We start from the raw sequence: 13,734 nt of genomic DNA, 5'->3' as shown, positions 1-13,734 counted from the left end.
TGCTGTTACGACCTGCTATATATGACCAAATCCTGCAGCATACCGGTTTGTGAAGGGTTGGAAAGAAAAGAATGACTTGGCTAGAGCTTGTTTACACAAGGCAAGCAAGCACAACAAGAAATAGGCCGATCAGAATCGAAGGAATGTGCAATTTCAGGAGGGTGACTCAGTTCTTGCTAAACTACACTTGATGTTACGATATACGGGTTTGCACAAGGGGCTTGTGCGAAGATATGAGGGGCCGCTTAAAGTTGTGAAGAGAGTAGGCAAGGTGGCCCACAAACTTGAGTTGCTAGCAAAGCTCAAGGTCCACCCAATGTTTCATGTAAGCATGCTTAAGCTATACCATGGGGATCAAGAGGATCTGAATCGAGGCAAGTCTGAACAAGCACTAATGTGGGTAAAGGTCTCTTATGACCATGAAGTAGAAAACATTGAGGCAGATCGTGTGATGAGACGAAGGTATCAACGCCTGCAACATGAATACTTGGTTCAGTGGAAGGGACTTCCTGACAGCAAAGCAAGTTGGGAACCTGTCGAGGCATTGTGGCAGTTCCAAGAGAAGATAGACCAGTTCCATGAGGGGGATACGACAAGGGAGTCACTAGAACAAGTGGGGGAGAATGTCATAGGTTGCAAATGGAAACCTGCAACCATGACAAACTTGTGCGATCCATCACATTCAAGGGAGGTCATTTGGCCCAATCGATTGGTCCATTGCTTGGAGAGATTGGAAGCCCATCTCCGGAGCTTGGTAAATATGGAAAGTGATCTTCAAAGATATGCTCAGCAAATATGGAAGGAGACCTCCAAAGATATGTGATCTAAACATTAAATGTAATCTTTAGAAGATACAATTTTGTAATCTTAGAGATTTGATATCTAGTGTAACACCCCTTACCCGTACCCGAGACCGAGACAAGGTACGAGGCATTACCGTACATAAACAAGGTATTTTCAGAAATTACTAATCATGAAATTTCATTCCAAATTAAAACCAATCAAACACGATCATATTATCCTTATTATGGACCTATGAGGTCTAAAACATACATTAAAAGAAATCTGGAACTAAATCGAGAACTTAAGAAAATTCTAATAAAGTTTCTAGGTTTAAGCCTCACACACCCGTGTGGAGGCAATGCACACGCCCATGTCCCATACCCATGTGGAATTACTAAAATTTATTTTTCATTTCAAACCTACAGGGGTTTTCACATGGTCGAGCACACGCTCGTGTCCCTGGCCCTTGTCCCTCACACGGCCTGGACACGCTCATGTCATCGCGCGTCTTCAAAAACTTGGACATTCTGTTTATGACATCATCACTCATTTAAGGGCACATAGCCAAGGCATACGCCCGTGCATTAGGCCGTGTCCTCCACACAGTTGAGACACACGGCCGTGTCTCTACCCGTGTGTTTACTACCATACATACTGACTTAGGAATTTTAGACACGGCCATTCAACACGCCCATAGGGCAGACCATGTGTTACAAACGGTCTAGACACACGCCCGTGTGTCTACCCGTATAGACCATTTAAAGGCTACTTTCCAAGCCAATAGTCACCCATAGTCACTCATACATTCAAACATACTTTATAACATGCAACATGACATATTCAAGCATTCAAATATTCCACACATGGCACTCTCACATCTTCGTAACTTCATCCTATTGCATATTCATTTGTTACACTATTTAGAGGCATTCCACACCAATTTCATGCATTATTAAACTTATTATCATGACTTCAAATTGTGTATTAGTCATTTTAAGCCATTAGGTCATCCCTTATCCTTTAGCACCCAATTCATACTTTACCATACATTAATCGATCAACAACATATCACATCATTATCCTGCACTCACCAAGCAATAACATATCCTACCATCAAAACACTAGCGCATGCATGCATGGGTAATAAAATTACAACCCGAATGATTAAATATGAGCCATATCACATGGCCATTACAAAATGAATCATCATTATCATAGGCCTTCACAATTTGGCCAAATAGCATGACACATACCACAAAATGACCAAGATTCTTATACATACCATACTCAAAATAATAATTTCACTATACCCGATAGTCTTTTAATAGTGTGATCGAATACTCTGACAGCTTTCGATCCACGAGCTAGCTTGGCGGAACTACAAGGGATGGAAAGAGAGGGGAGTAAGCATTAAAGCTTAGTAACTCTACATATGTAATTCCACATATGTAAGCATTAAATTGCATAAAGTGCAAAAGTCCTATTTTGATAGTTAAGGGTGTCAAATAGCTAGAGAACCTAAACTAGAGGTCTTCAAAGGGCAATTAGACTCTTTAGAATAGCATGGTTGGCCATAGGAGACAAAGGTGGTCAAAAGTAGAAAATTTGGTGAAATTAGGTGTTGAAATTGAATAAAATAAAACAAATAGTAAAAGTTGTCATTTTTTTCATCTCTCTCTTTCTTCTCCACCGATTTTTCTCTAAGAAAATGGCCATGTGAGCTTGAAAAATTTTCAGCAACTTAAAGCCTTTGCAAGTAAGTGATTTGAGGGTTTTTCTTGAATATTTTTATACTTTTGAGGTCCTTGTAACATGAACTTTCTAACAAGGGGACTATTTTGCAAAATGGTTGAAAGTATAAGGTTTTTCCATGATAGTAGACATGTTGATTTCTGAAATTTTATGGAAGAATATGAGTTATAGTTGTGAAATAAATAACTTTTGTGAAGTAGTTTTATGGAAACCCTAACTAAGGACCATTTTGCATAAGTTGTAAAAAAGGTGATAAATGTGTGAAATAATGAGAATTGTAGGCTACTCCTAGCATGAAAAGTATTCGGCTAGGCTTGATTAATGAGAAAATGGGATAAAAATCGATTTTCGGGTCTAAGGGTAAAGTGGTTATTTTATGAAAGCCTAGCAACAAAATGGTCATTTTGCCTAATTATGATTCTTGAGTACCTAGATCGATAAAATGACTAAACTTGTGAATTTTATCATTTTAGATCAAGAATTACACAATCCAGGCCTAAACCGAGGAAAAGCAAAGCTAGCGGACTAAAACCGACTAGTCACCTACATTTTGATTATCGAGGTAAGTTGTATGTTAATAATACAACTATATCTTTATAATGTTTAAATGAGTTGATATGGCTTAAATTATCTTGATTTTGAATGCGAGAATACATGTTGAGAAATTTATGTAGTAAAGACTTTCGTTGAACATTTGGAATAGACTTGGATATTTGTACCGTGACAATGGGTGATATGTGTGCTAGTGTAAGACATTTCTGGGAAGTGCATCAGCCACAGCATGAGGGCCAGTGTAAGACATATATGAGACATGCATCGGCATTAAGCCGAGAGCTAGTGTAAGACATGTCTGGGACATGCATTGGCCTCACGATATACAAGCTAGTGTAAGACCTATCTGGGACATGGCGTTAGCTTGTGGTGTGTCAGTGTAAGACCTGTCTGGGACATGGCATCAACATGAATAGATGAGAGCCAGTGTAAGACCTATTTGGGATATGGCATCGGCTTCACCATATGAAAGCTAGTGTAAAACCATGTCTGGGACATGATATCGACATTTTAACCCATGTTAGGGCTATTGAGTATCCGGTAGTATTCCAAATAGTTCAATAAAAGGTTTATGATTTGTATCGAAATGAGAAAAGTTATGATCATGTGATAAATGGTACAGGTACCTAATTGAAATGTATGAGATATGGGCTTAATGTATGCAATATGAGTTGTATTGGATGGTGATGAGTAAGTTGTACTTACATTTAATTATGGTACTCATGAATAAATTATGAAAGGTTATAAGCATATTACTTTATGATAAGTGGTTGTTGTTTATTTTCATGCAACTTACTAAGCTTTACGCTTACCCCGTTTCTTTCCATTTTTTATAGTGCCACCTAATTAGCTTGTGGATCAACGGATGTCGGAGTCATTGATCACACTATCAATCAAAGCACTTGGTATAGTTAGACCTATTTATTTTGATTATAGCATGTATAGGACCCTGAATTTATGACTTTGTGTCATTGTTAATTGGCCAAATGTGTTGGCTTACTTTAGCATTTTGATTCATTTTGTATAAGGCCATGGAAATGGCTAAAGTTAAAAGTTATTATATGAATACAAGAAGTTATTTCATGAATGGGTAATTTGTTGGTTGTTTTAGTAAATATGAAATGTATAAAGGCCTTAGCTATGGTTGTTGGATTGAGGGATCTTATTATGTTGATCTTTAGCATGATTGATGTTGTTATTTTGTGTTTCAAGGTGGTAAAGGGCCTACTAAATAGCCCTATATTGTCCACATGGGTAGACACACGGGCGTGTGTCTAGGCCGTGTGTCACACACGGCCAGCCCCATGGGCGTGTTGTCCGGCCGTGTGTCCCCTGTACGTAAAAATTTCAAGTCAGTATGCATGGTAGTAAACACACGGGCAGAGACACGGCCGTGAGTCTTAGCCATGTGGAGGACACGGCCTTTGGCCAAGGGCATGTACCTTGGCCGTGTGCCTCAATTTGGATGCTCACGTCAAAAATAGAATGTTAAGGTTTTTAGACACGGGCTAGGACACGGGCGTGTCATGGCCATGTGAGAGACACGGGCCATGGAGACGGGCATGTGTCAGGCCGTGTGAAAACCCCTGTAGGTTCAAATTTGGAATTAAATTCACATAGGCATGGGGCACAGGCATGTCCCTAGATGCTTAGGCTGTGTGTGTCACATGGGCCATCAGCACGGCTGTAACACCCCGTACCCGAGTCCGTCGGCGGAGTCGGACACGAGGGGTTTGCAGACTTAAATCACTTCTTTGCAGTCCAATTTAAAAATTTCCAGGCAGTTGGCTAACTGTGTCACTGTCACCTTAAAAATCATATCTTGAGTTCTAAAACTCGAAAATCAGTTTCGTAATTTTTGCCTGAAACTAGACTCATATGTCCATCTACATATTTGTTTCTAGAATTTTTGGTCGGGCCAATTAGTACAGTTTATTAGTTAAAGTCTCCCCTGTTACAGGGTGCGACTACACTGACCTTCATGCATTACGATTTGGATATCTCCCTGTACAGGGCTTCAATGCTGATGCCGTTTGTTTCTATAGAAACTAGACTCAAAGAGGAATCTATACATATATGGTATGACTCCTAATTATCTCTGGTTAATTTATAATGAATTTCCAAAGTCGGAACAGGGAATCCAGAAACCGTTCTGGTCCTGTCTCACAAAAACCTAATTATCTCTTAACATACCACTCATATGACCGTTTTGTTTCTTCCATATGAAAGTGGATTCATCAAGGTTAATTTAAATAATTTATTCACTATTTAATTCTATTCCTACTATTTTTAGTGATTTTCCAAATCTACATCACTGCTGCTGTCAGCATCTGCCTTTAAGGTAGACTTTACCTATTTCATAGTTTCCATGATTCAACTAGCCCTTTTAGCATAAATAGCACAAATTATGATAGTGATTAACCATTCCCATGGCCAATCCTTGTTAAGCATATCCACACCTCTCAATAACCATATCCATACCAAATGATTATAACATTATGCTCAAACATATATAAGCCATTTTCGCATGGCTATCCAAAATTATACAAATCCAAAGGGTCCATGACCCACTACAAAAGGGTAGTCCTATACATGCCATTTTCAGAGTTCAACCAAAAGTGTACCAAAAGGGCTTTGATAGTGTGGGCGACTTCGACTTCAATAATCCCGAGTCCGATAGCTGACGAACCAAAATCTATAAAACAGAGATTCAAAGAACGGAGTAAGCATTTAATGCTTAGTAAGTTTTAAGCAAGACAAAGTGTTCTCAATCACTATTATTGGTCATTCATTTCAACTGTTCGATGAAGTTAATCTAGAGCTTCATCTCGATCTATAATATCATTAAACTCAACACTTGGCTACCACATATATACTTTCGAATAATAATGACCTAGATGGTCAAATATTTCCAAAGCACATTCTCACATTTGGAGTTATAATATTAATCACATTTACCTACCTCTTTGATACTGATAATTCACCTCGAAATCACTCCACCGATGAGTAAGTAATACGTACCTGAACATCTTGAATACATAATACTTATTTGATGGTAACTTAATGCAGATACTCAATATCAAAGTCTTACTTGAATCCTAGCATTTAGCCGTCGGGTCTTTAAAGCTCGGATATAGTACGAGCACGAAGCCTACGGACATTAATCAGGATAATACTCTCGCATAAAGCCTGCGGGGTTTTAACCCGGATATAGTACTGGCACAATTGCCCTTCGGGACTTATCACATTTATACACTTTCACATCCCTCACGTTGGCCACTCGGCTCTGTCACATATATACACTTTCACATTCATCACATCGGCTATTAGGCCTTATCACATATATACACTTTCACATTCATCACATCGGCCATTAGGCCTTATCACATATATATACACTTTCACATTCATCACATCGGCCATTAGGCCTTATCACATATATATACACTTTCACATTCATCACATTGGCCATTCGGCCTTATCACATATATACACTTTCACATTCATCACATCGGCCATTCGGCCTTATCACATATATACACTTTCACATTCATCACATCGGCCATTAGGCCTTATCACATATATATACATTCACATCACAATTATCCAAATATACTTCACATATCACATATACTATCATGTATACACATTGTCTTGGCCGAATCTACATTAATCATTTCCCAATGAATAATTCAATTTCATGCCATACTATCATTTCATATTCGAATACTCATAAACTTACAATTTCACAAATTTTAATATCAAAGATCCATCTAACACTCATGTATCGTTTCACAATATCACGATTTAGAATTCACGTATGGGTTTAATCAATAGCTTATGAGTAACTAAAACAAGTTTTATCCATGTTTACAACAAAATCACATATTCACTACGAGCTGTTTTCCTGAGCAGTAGTCACTAAATTATTTATAACTGGAGCTACAAAACTCCAAATCACTTGCCGTAAATTTTACCTGAATATAGACTCGTATATCTTCCATCCATAAAATTTTCAGAATTTTAGGTTTGGCCAATCAATACCAGATTTTTCTTAAAGTTTCCCCTGTTTCACTGTTTGACTAATCTGACCACTGTTCACTACGAATCAAATTTCTCATTTTACAGAATTCAAAATGTGTTGTATTTGATTTCATTTGAAACTAGACTCATTAAGGAGTCTAAGCATATAAATTTTATCTTATAACCATTTTTGTACAATTTATAATGATTTTCTAAAAACAGAACAGGGGATTTCGGAGTCATTCTGACACCGTCTCACACAACTTTAAATATCTCTTTATAGGAAATTTGTTTGCTCACAAGGTCTCTTTTATAAGAAACTAGACTAATTAAGCCTTGATTACATATTTTATTCGGCCTATAATTCCACACCAACAATTTATAGTGATTTTCTAAAATCACGTTACTGCTGCTGTCCAAAGCAAATTATTACAATTTGCTCTTAACCTTCCAAGTCCAAACACATATGAACTTACCATTTGAGTTTAAGACATATCATGGCCACATCATATCTTATTAAATCAACTCATTATGTCCTATTATGATTGAATTTACTCAACGTTTAATCACTTAAAACTTACCTCGGAAGTGGTCGACGATTAGATGTCCACGGCTATTCGTTTACTTTCTCTTTTCCCCTATCCGACTTTGATCCTCTTTGCTCTTAAGCTTAAGTAAAACAATAGATTTGCTTAAGTACTTAACTAATATTATTCACTTAACAATCACATTTGGCAATCACATATCATTTAATCTTTGATTGACCAATTTAACACATACCAAAATCCAATCATACATCTAACCTTTATCTCAATACCAAACCGAGTTATAAGATCATACATTATACTAAGCATATTATTAAACATACCTATTCAATTTAGCTAATTTCATAGCCAATTAATCACCTTACCCCACATTACTCAATGCCGAATATTAACCCAACATCACAAGCATAATCACCATGAAACTTACCTTAATACACATTTTATCCCATTGCCGAATACATATATATATCATCAAACAAATCAACTAGTTTAGCATTCAAATTCTTCTAACCATTCCTCAATCATTTACTCAATGAACAACAATCCAAGCACATCAAAGCATAGTCGAATGTATCATTCTTCTTAAATTCAAAAATAAATGCATGAGCTAACTTCAAAATCTATTTAACAACACAACTTTATAAACACATATTCGGCTAGGAAGAAAGATTGATAATTTAACAACCTTAGCTTAACATATAATTTGTTGTGACACATCTTTAAGCATTCTTTTATTCCATCAACTCAATAACTAAACTCATATTCGGCAATGGCCTCCAATATAGTGACCGATTCTTCTCAACTAGCACCTAGTGTACACACATGATCATTTGTTTGATTCAAGCACCTATCCACCAAAAATTCATCCAAATTAACAAGAACAACAACCACATTCTTTGTTATCTACCATGACCGAAACCCATATTCATTCACCAAATATCAAAAATTTATCATCAATTTGACATATAAGGACATAACCAAATGTTTCTTGCAACACAAACTCAAAAATTAACACATGGGTCATGTTATGAGCACCAAAACAAACTCAACTTCACAAAAATTCCAAAAGAATCACATGATATCATACCTTAATTCCCCCCACACAAGATGGCCGAATGCCTTAGGTGTGCTTTCTTCCATTTCTTGGTTAGTTTCGGCTTGAGAGAGGTAGGAAAAGAAGATGAACATTTTTTTCTTTTGTTTTCTTCCTTCAATTCACGGCAATGGAAGGGGGGGCAACCACACACATTTTTTTTTGTCATCATTTACCTTCCCATTATTATTTTATCCTTTCTCCCATAAACCATTAGCACAACATGTTTTATGACATGTTTTGCCCATCACCCTTTGTCATGGCTAGCCACTAGTAATTAAATGGGGGAAATTGACATGCAAGTCCACCCTTTTGATTACATGCAATAATAGATCCTTATGGATTAACCTATCACATTTCAAAAGTGTCACACATAAGTCCTATTACTAAATTCACATGCAATCGACTAAATCGAAGCTCAAAACTTTCACACATTCATATTCACATATTTTAGACAATAAATATCATATTCAAATAATTTGATGACTCGGTTTAGCAGTCCCGAAACCGCTTTCCGACTAGGGTCATTTTAGGGCTGTCACAACGGCCATATTCTAACGACCACTTAGGAGTGTTGCCCATCCAGACGGGCATGTGTCCAATTTTAAAGGTCATTTTCCTAGTGTTGGTTAAAGGATCCAAAATGGTCTCGAGTGGTTTCCAATAGGTGTTTTAGACCTTATATGCCCTTGATAAGAAGTTTTAGACAAAGTTTGGAAAAAAAATTTATTATGACCGAGTTTTAATGACATCGAAACGTGGAATACATGTGTTGAGTTTAGTAACGCCTCGTATTCTTTCTCGGCATAGGGCATGAGTATGGGGTGTTACATTTAGTGGTATTAGAGTTATGGTTTAGTCGGTTGTAGGACTAAGCTAGCGTGAGTACGAGTCTAGCTATACATGCCATAATTTTATATTGATAGTGTGACGACTCCTGACGAGATAAATTGTGTTTTTATTTATATAGTAAATGGATCCTGACGTAGCTACAGCGGATGATGTGGAGAGCAATGCGCCGGCTCCCACTGAAGGGACAGCGCCTATGGATAGTGGGCCTGTGACACTAAGTCAAGGCGGAGGAACTAGAGAAGCTTACCTCCACATGATGGATGCCTGATACACGGAGTTTGTTCGTGCGAATCCGAACACTCCACCTCCCCCACCTCCTCTGATTCCTTAGTATGCCCCTGTGGCTCCACAAAGAGTGGACTTAGTTAGGAGAGAGAAACCCCCAGTAGATCAGATACGAAAGAAAGGGGCTGAGGAATTTCGGGCTAAGATTGATGATGACCTAGAGAGAGCAGAGTTTTGGCTGAAAAATACCATTAAGGTATTTGACGAACTATAGTGCACACCAGAAGAGTGTGTGAAGTGCGCAGTGTTGCTCCTAGAAGACTCGGCCTACCAGTGGTGGAACTTGTGTCAGTTGTACCAAGAGAAAGGATTACATGAGAATTCTTCCTAGAAGAGATCCGAAAGAAGTACATTAGCCAGAGGTTTATAGACCAGAAAAGGAAAGAATTTCTAGAATTGAAGCAAGGTCATAGGATGGTGACGGAGTACAAGCGTGATTTTTTGAGACTCAGCAAATATGCACAAGAGTGCATATCTACAGAAGCCATCATGTGTAAGAGGTTTAAAGATGGTCTAAACGAAGATATCCGTCTATTAGTTGGCATTTTAGAATTGAGGGAATTTTTTGTGCTCATGGAGAGAGCATGTAAGGTCGAGGAATTGGCCAAGGAGAAGAGAAGAGCTGACGTTGAGTCTCGAGACTTGAGGAAAAGACAAATGGGGAAATCACAGTAGACCCCATATAAGAGATCAAGAGAGTTTCCTACCCGATCAAACGCGTCAGTGGGGTTTTCAAATAAGAGCAAGAACAAGTAGAATACGGCTTTTAAAGCTCAGACCACTTCTGTTGCGAGTGTTGGTAGTGCTCGGCCAAATAGGCCGGAGTGTCCGCAGTATCATAGGCATCATTTCGGCGAGTGTCGAGGAAATGAGAGAGGGTGCTTCAAATATGGATCACTAGACCACTTCATCAAAGACTGCCCTGAATTAGATGGGAAAGAGAAAAAGCAAGAAGTGAGGTCGAGTAGTGCTCCTACGAGGGGTAGACCACAGAAGAACCCGAACAGTGGGGCTAGCACTAGAGCTGTGAGGTTTAAGGGCCATGTGCCTGTAAGGACATATGCCATTCGCGCTCGCGAAGAGGCATCTTCACCAAATATGATTACGGGTATTTTTTCTCTTCACGATATTTCTATTATTGCTTTGATTGATTCGAGGTCTACTTATTCCTATGAATGTATGAAATTAGTACCCAGTATGAAATGTCTGTTGAGTCCACCGAATTTGTGATAAAAGTGTTATACCCATTAGGCAGGCATGTGATAGTTGATAAGGTGTATAGAAATTGTCCTTTGATGATTCGAGATCATTGTTTTCCGACTAACCTCATGCTACTACTGTTTGATGAATTTAACCTAATTCTTGGCATGGATTGATTAACTGCTCATAATGTGATAGTGAATTGTGGGAACAAGTTCATTGAAATGAAATGTGATAATGGGAAATTATTCGGGTTGAATCAGGTGAACTTGATAGCTCACCAATACTGATTTTGTCTTTGACTGCCGAGAAATATTTGAGAAAAGGATATAAGTCCTACCTAGTATTTGTATTGAACACCAAAAAGTTGGATGTGAAAATTGAGACAGTGCCGGTGGTATGTGAGTATCTAGATGTGTTTTTGAAAGAGTTGTTTGGATTGCCTCCAAATAGAGAAGTCGAGTTTGGCATCGAGTTGGTCCCTGGTATGGTACCTATCTCAATTGCTCCGTATAAAATGGTTCCAATGGAGTTAAAGGAGTTGAAGGCTCAGTTACAAGAGTTAACGGATAAACGTTTTGTAAGACCAAGTTATTCACCATGGGGTGCTCCGGTACTTTTTGTGAAAAAGAAAGACAGGTCGATGAGATTGTGTATAGACTACAGACAACTCAACAAGGTAACCGTGAAGAACAAGTATCCCTTGCCAAGGATCGATGATTTGTTCGATCAATTGAAGGGAGCCTCGACTTAAGGTCGGGTTAGTATTAGTTAAGGGTTAAAGAGCGAGATGTACAGAAAACCGTGTTTAGGATGAGGTATGGGCACTATGAGTTTCTTATTATGCCATTAGGTTTAACAAATGCTCCTGTGGTGTTTATGGATTTGATGAACCGTATTTTTCGGCATATTTGGATAAGTTTGTAGTGGTCTTTATTGACGACATACTGATTTATTTGCATGATGAGAGTGATCACGCGGAGCATCTAAGAACTATTTTACAAACCCTGAGAGATAGGCAATTATATGCTAAGTTCAGTAAGAGTGGATTTTGTCTTAAAGAGGTTGGATTCCTAAGACACATCGTGTTGGGAGATGGGATCACAGTGGACCCAAGCAAGGTCTCGGCTATTGTTGAGTGGAAACTGCCGAGGAATGTAGTAGAGGTACGAAGCTTTTTGGGTTTAGCTAGGTACTACAAAAGATTCGTAAATGGATTCTCCATGATAGTTATTCTAATGAGTAGGTTGTTGCAAAAGGATGTCAAGTTCGAATGGACAGAGAAGTGTCAACAGAGTTTTGAGAAACTAAAGGCTTTGTTGACCGAAGCCCCAGTTTTGGTGCAACCAGAATCAGGGAAAGAATTCGTGGTATATAGTGGCGCCTCTTTAAATGGATTGGGGTGCGTGCTCATGGAGGAAGGCAAAGTGATAGCATATGCCTCAAGACGACTTAAGCCACACGAGAAGAACTACCCGACGCACGATTCAGAGTTGGCAGCCATTGCTGAAAATTTGGAGATACCATTTGTATGGCGAGAGATGTCAGGTGTTCACCGATCATAAAAGTCAAAAGTATTTGATGACTTAGAAAGAGTTGAACTTACGACAACGGTGATGGTTAGAGTTGATAAAAGATTACGAGTTGGTGATTGATTATCACCCCGGAAAGGCTAATGTAGTAGCCGATGCATTGAGTAAGAAATCATTGTTCACCTTGAGGGCTATGAATGCTCAATTGTCAGTGGTTATTGATGGTTCAGTTCTGGCAGGGCTGAGAGCTAGACCGATGTTCCTGCAAAAGATTTGCAAAGCTCAGAATAACGACAGTGAATTACAAGCCAAGAGAACTCAGTGTGAGTCGGGTGTTGAATCAGAGTTTAATATTGGTACTGATGGTTGTATGATATACCAAGGTTGAATTTGTGTACCCCAGGATGATGAACTCATTCAGCAGATTTTACGAGAGGCACATAGTGGTTGTTTGTCTATCCACCTGGGTAGTGTGAAATCGTACAATGACTTGAAGAAAATGTATTGGTGGTCGGGGATGAAAAGAGACATTTCTGAGTTTGTCTCTAAGTGTCTAGTTTGTCAACAAGTGAAGGCCAAACACCAAGTACCATCGGGTTTACTTCAGCCTGTAATGGTTCCCGAGTGGAAATGGAATCGAGTAACCATGGATTTTGTGTCAGGGTTGCCTTCGACACCTTGGAAAAAAGATTCCGTTTGGGTCATTGTTAATAGGCTTACAAAGTTGGCATAATTTATACTGGTGCGTACCGACTACTCCCTTGAGAAATTGGCCGAATTGTACGTTTCGGAGATTGTAAGACTTCACGGAGTGCCCATGTCGATTATTTTAGATAGAGATCTAAGGTTTACCTCGCAATTTTGGAAAAAGTTGTAGGGTTCATTGGGAACGAAATTGAATTTTAGCAGGGCTTTTCATCCGAAAACTGACGGTCAGTCAGAAAGAGTGATTCAGATATTAGAAGACACGTTACGGTTCTATGTTCTTGAATTCCAAGGTAGTTGGGAAAAGTATTTACTGCTAGTCGAATTCACCTACAACAACAGTTATCAGTCAAGTCTGAGAATGGCACCTTATGAGGCTTTATATGGTCGTAAGTTTGGAACACCCTTGTAT

At 38.6% G+C, this 13,734-nt stretch overlaps 1 protein-coding gene across 1 annotated transcript; it reads left to right on the top strand.

Moving 5' to 3' along the window:
* Positions 1-10,299: 10,299 nt before the first annotated feature.
* On the top strand, positions 10,300-13,005 carry LOC107921614 (uncharacterized). The gene is made up of 6 exons (XM_016851444.1): positions 10,300-10,556; positions 10,689-10,993; positions 11,349-11,698; positions 12,054-12,251; positions 12,399-12,633; positions 12,830-13,005. The coding sequence occupies exons 1-6, from the start codon at positions 10,300-10,302 to the stop codon at positions 13,003-13,005; spliced, it is 1,521 nt and encodes a 506-aa protein (XP_016706933.1).
* The last annotated feature ends 729 nt before the right edge of the window (positions 13,006-13,734 follow it).

This window comes from Gossypium hirsutum, chromosome A08 (assembly GCF_007990345.1).
Source record: "Gossypium hirsutum isolate 1008001.06 chromosome A08, Gossypium_hirsutum_v2.1, whole genome shotgun sequence".
In the NCBI taxonomy this organism is placed as follows: Eukaryota; Viridiplantae; Streptophyta; class Magnoliopsida; order Malvales; family Malvaceae; genus Gossypium; species Gossypium hirsutum.
This window is presented reverse-complemented; position numbering and strand designations above follow the sequence as displayed.

Bases quoted from the DNA above. Each gene is read 5' to 3' on its own strand.
- LOC107921614 (XM_016851444.1), top strand. From the start codon at position 10,300: ATGGTGACGGAGTACAAGCGTGATTTTTTGAGACTCAGCAAATATGCA. The intron at 10,557-10,688 runs GTAGACCCCATA...GAGTGTTGGTAG, and splicing joins AGACAAATGGGGAAATCACA to TGCTCGGCCAAATAGGCCGG. The intron at 12,252-12,398 runs GTACGAAGCTTT...GAGAAACTAAAG, and splicing joins TGCCGAGGAATGTAGTAGAG to GCTTTGTTGACCGAAGCCCC.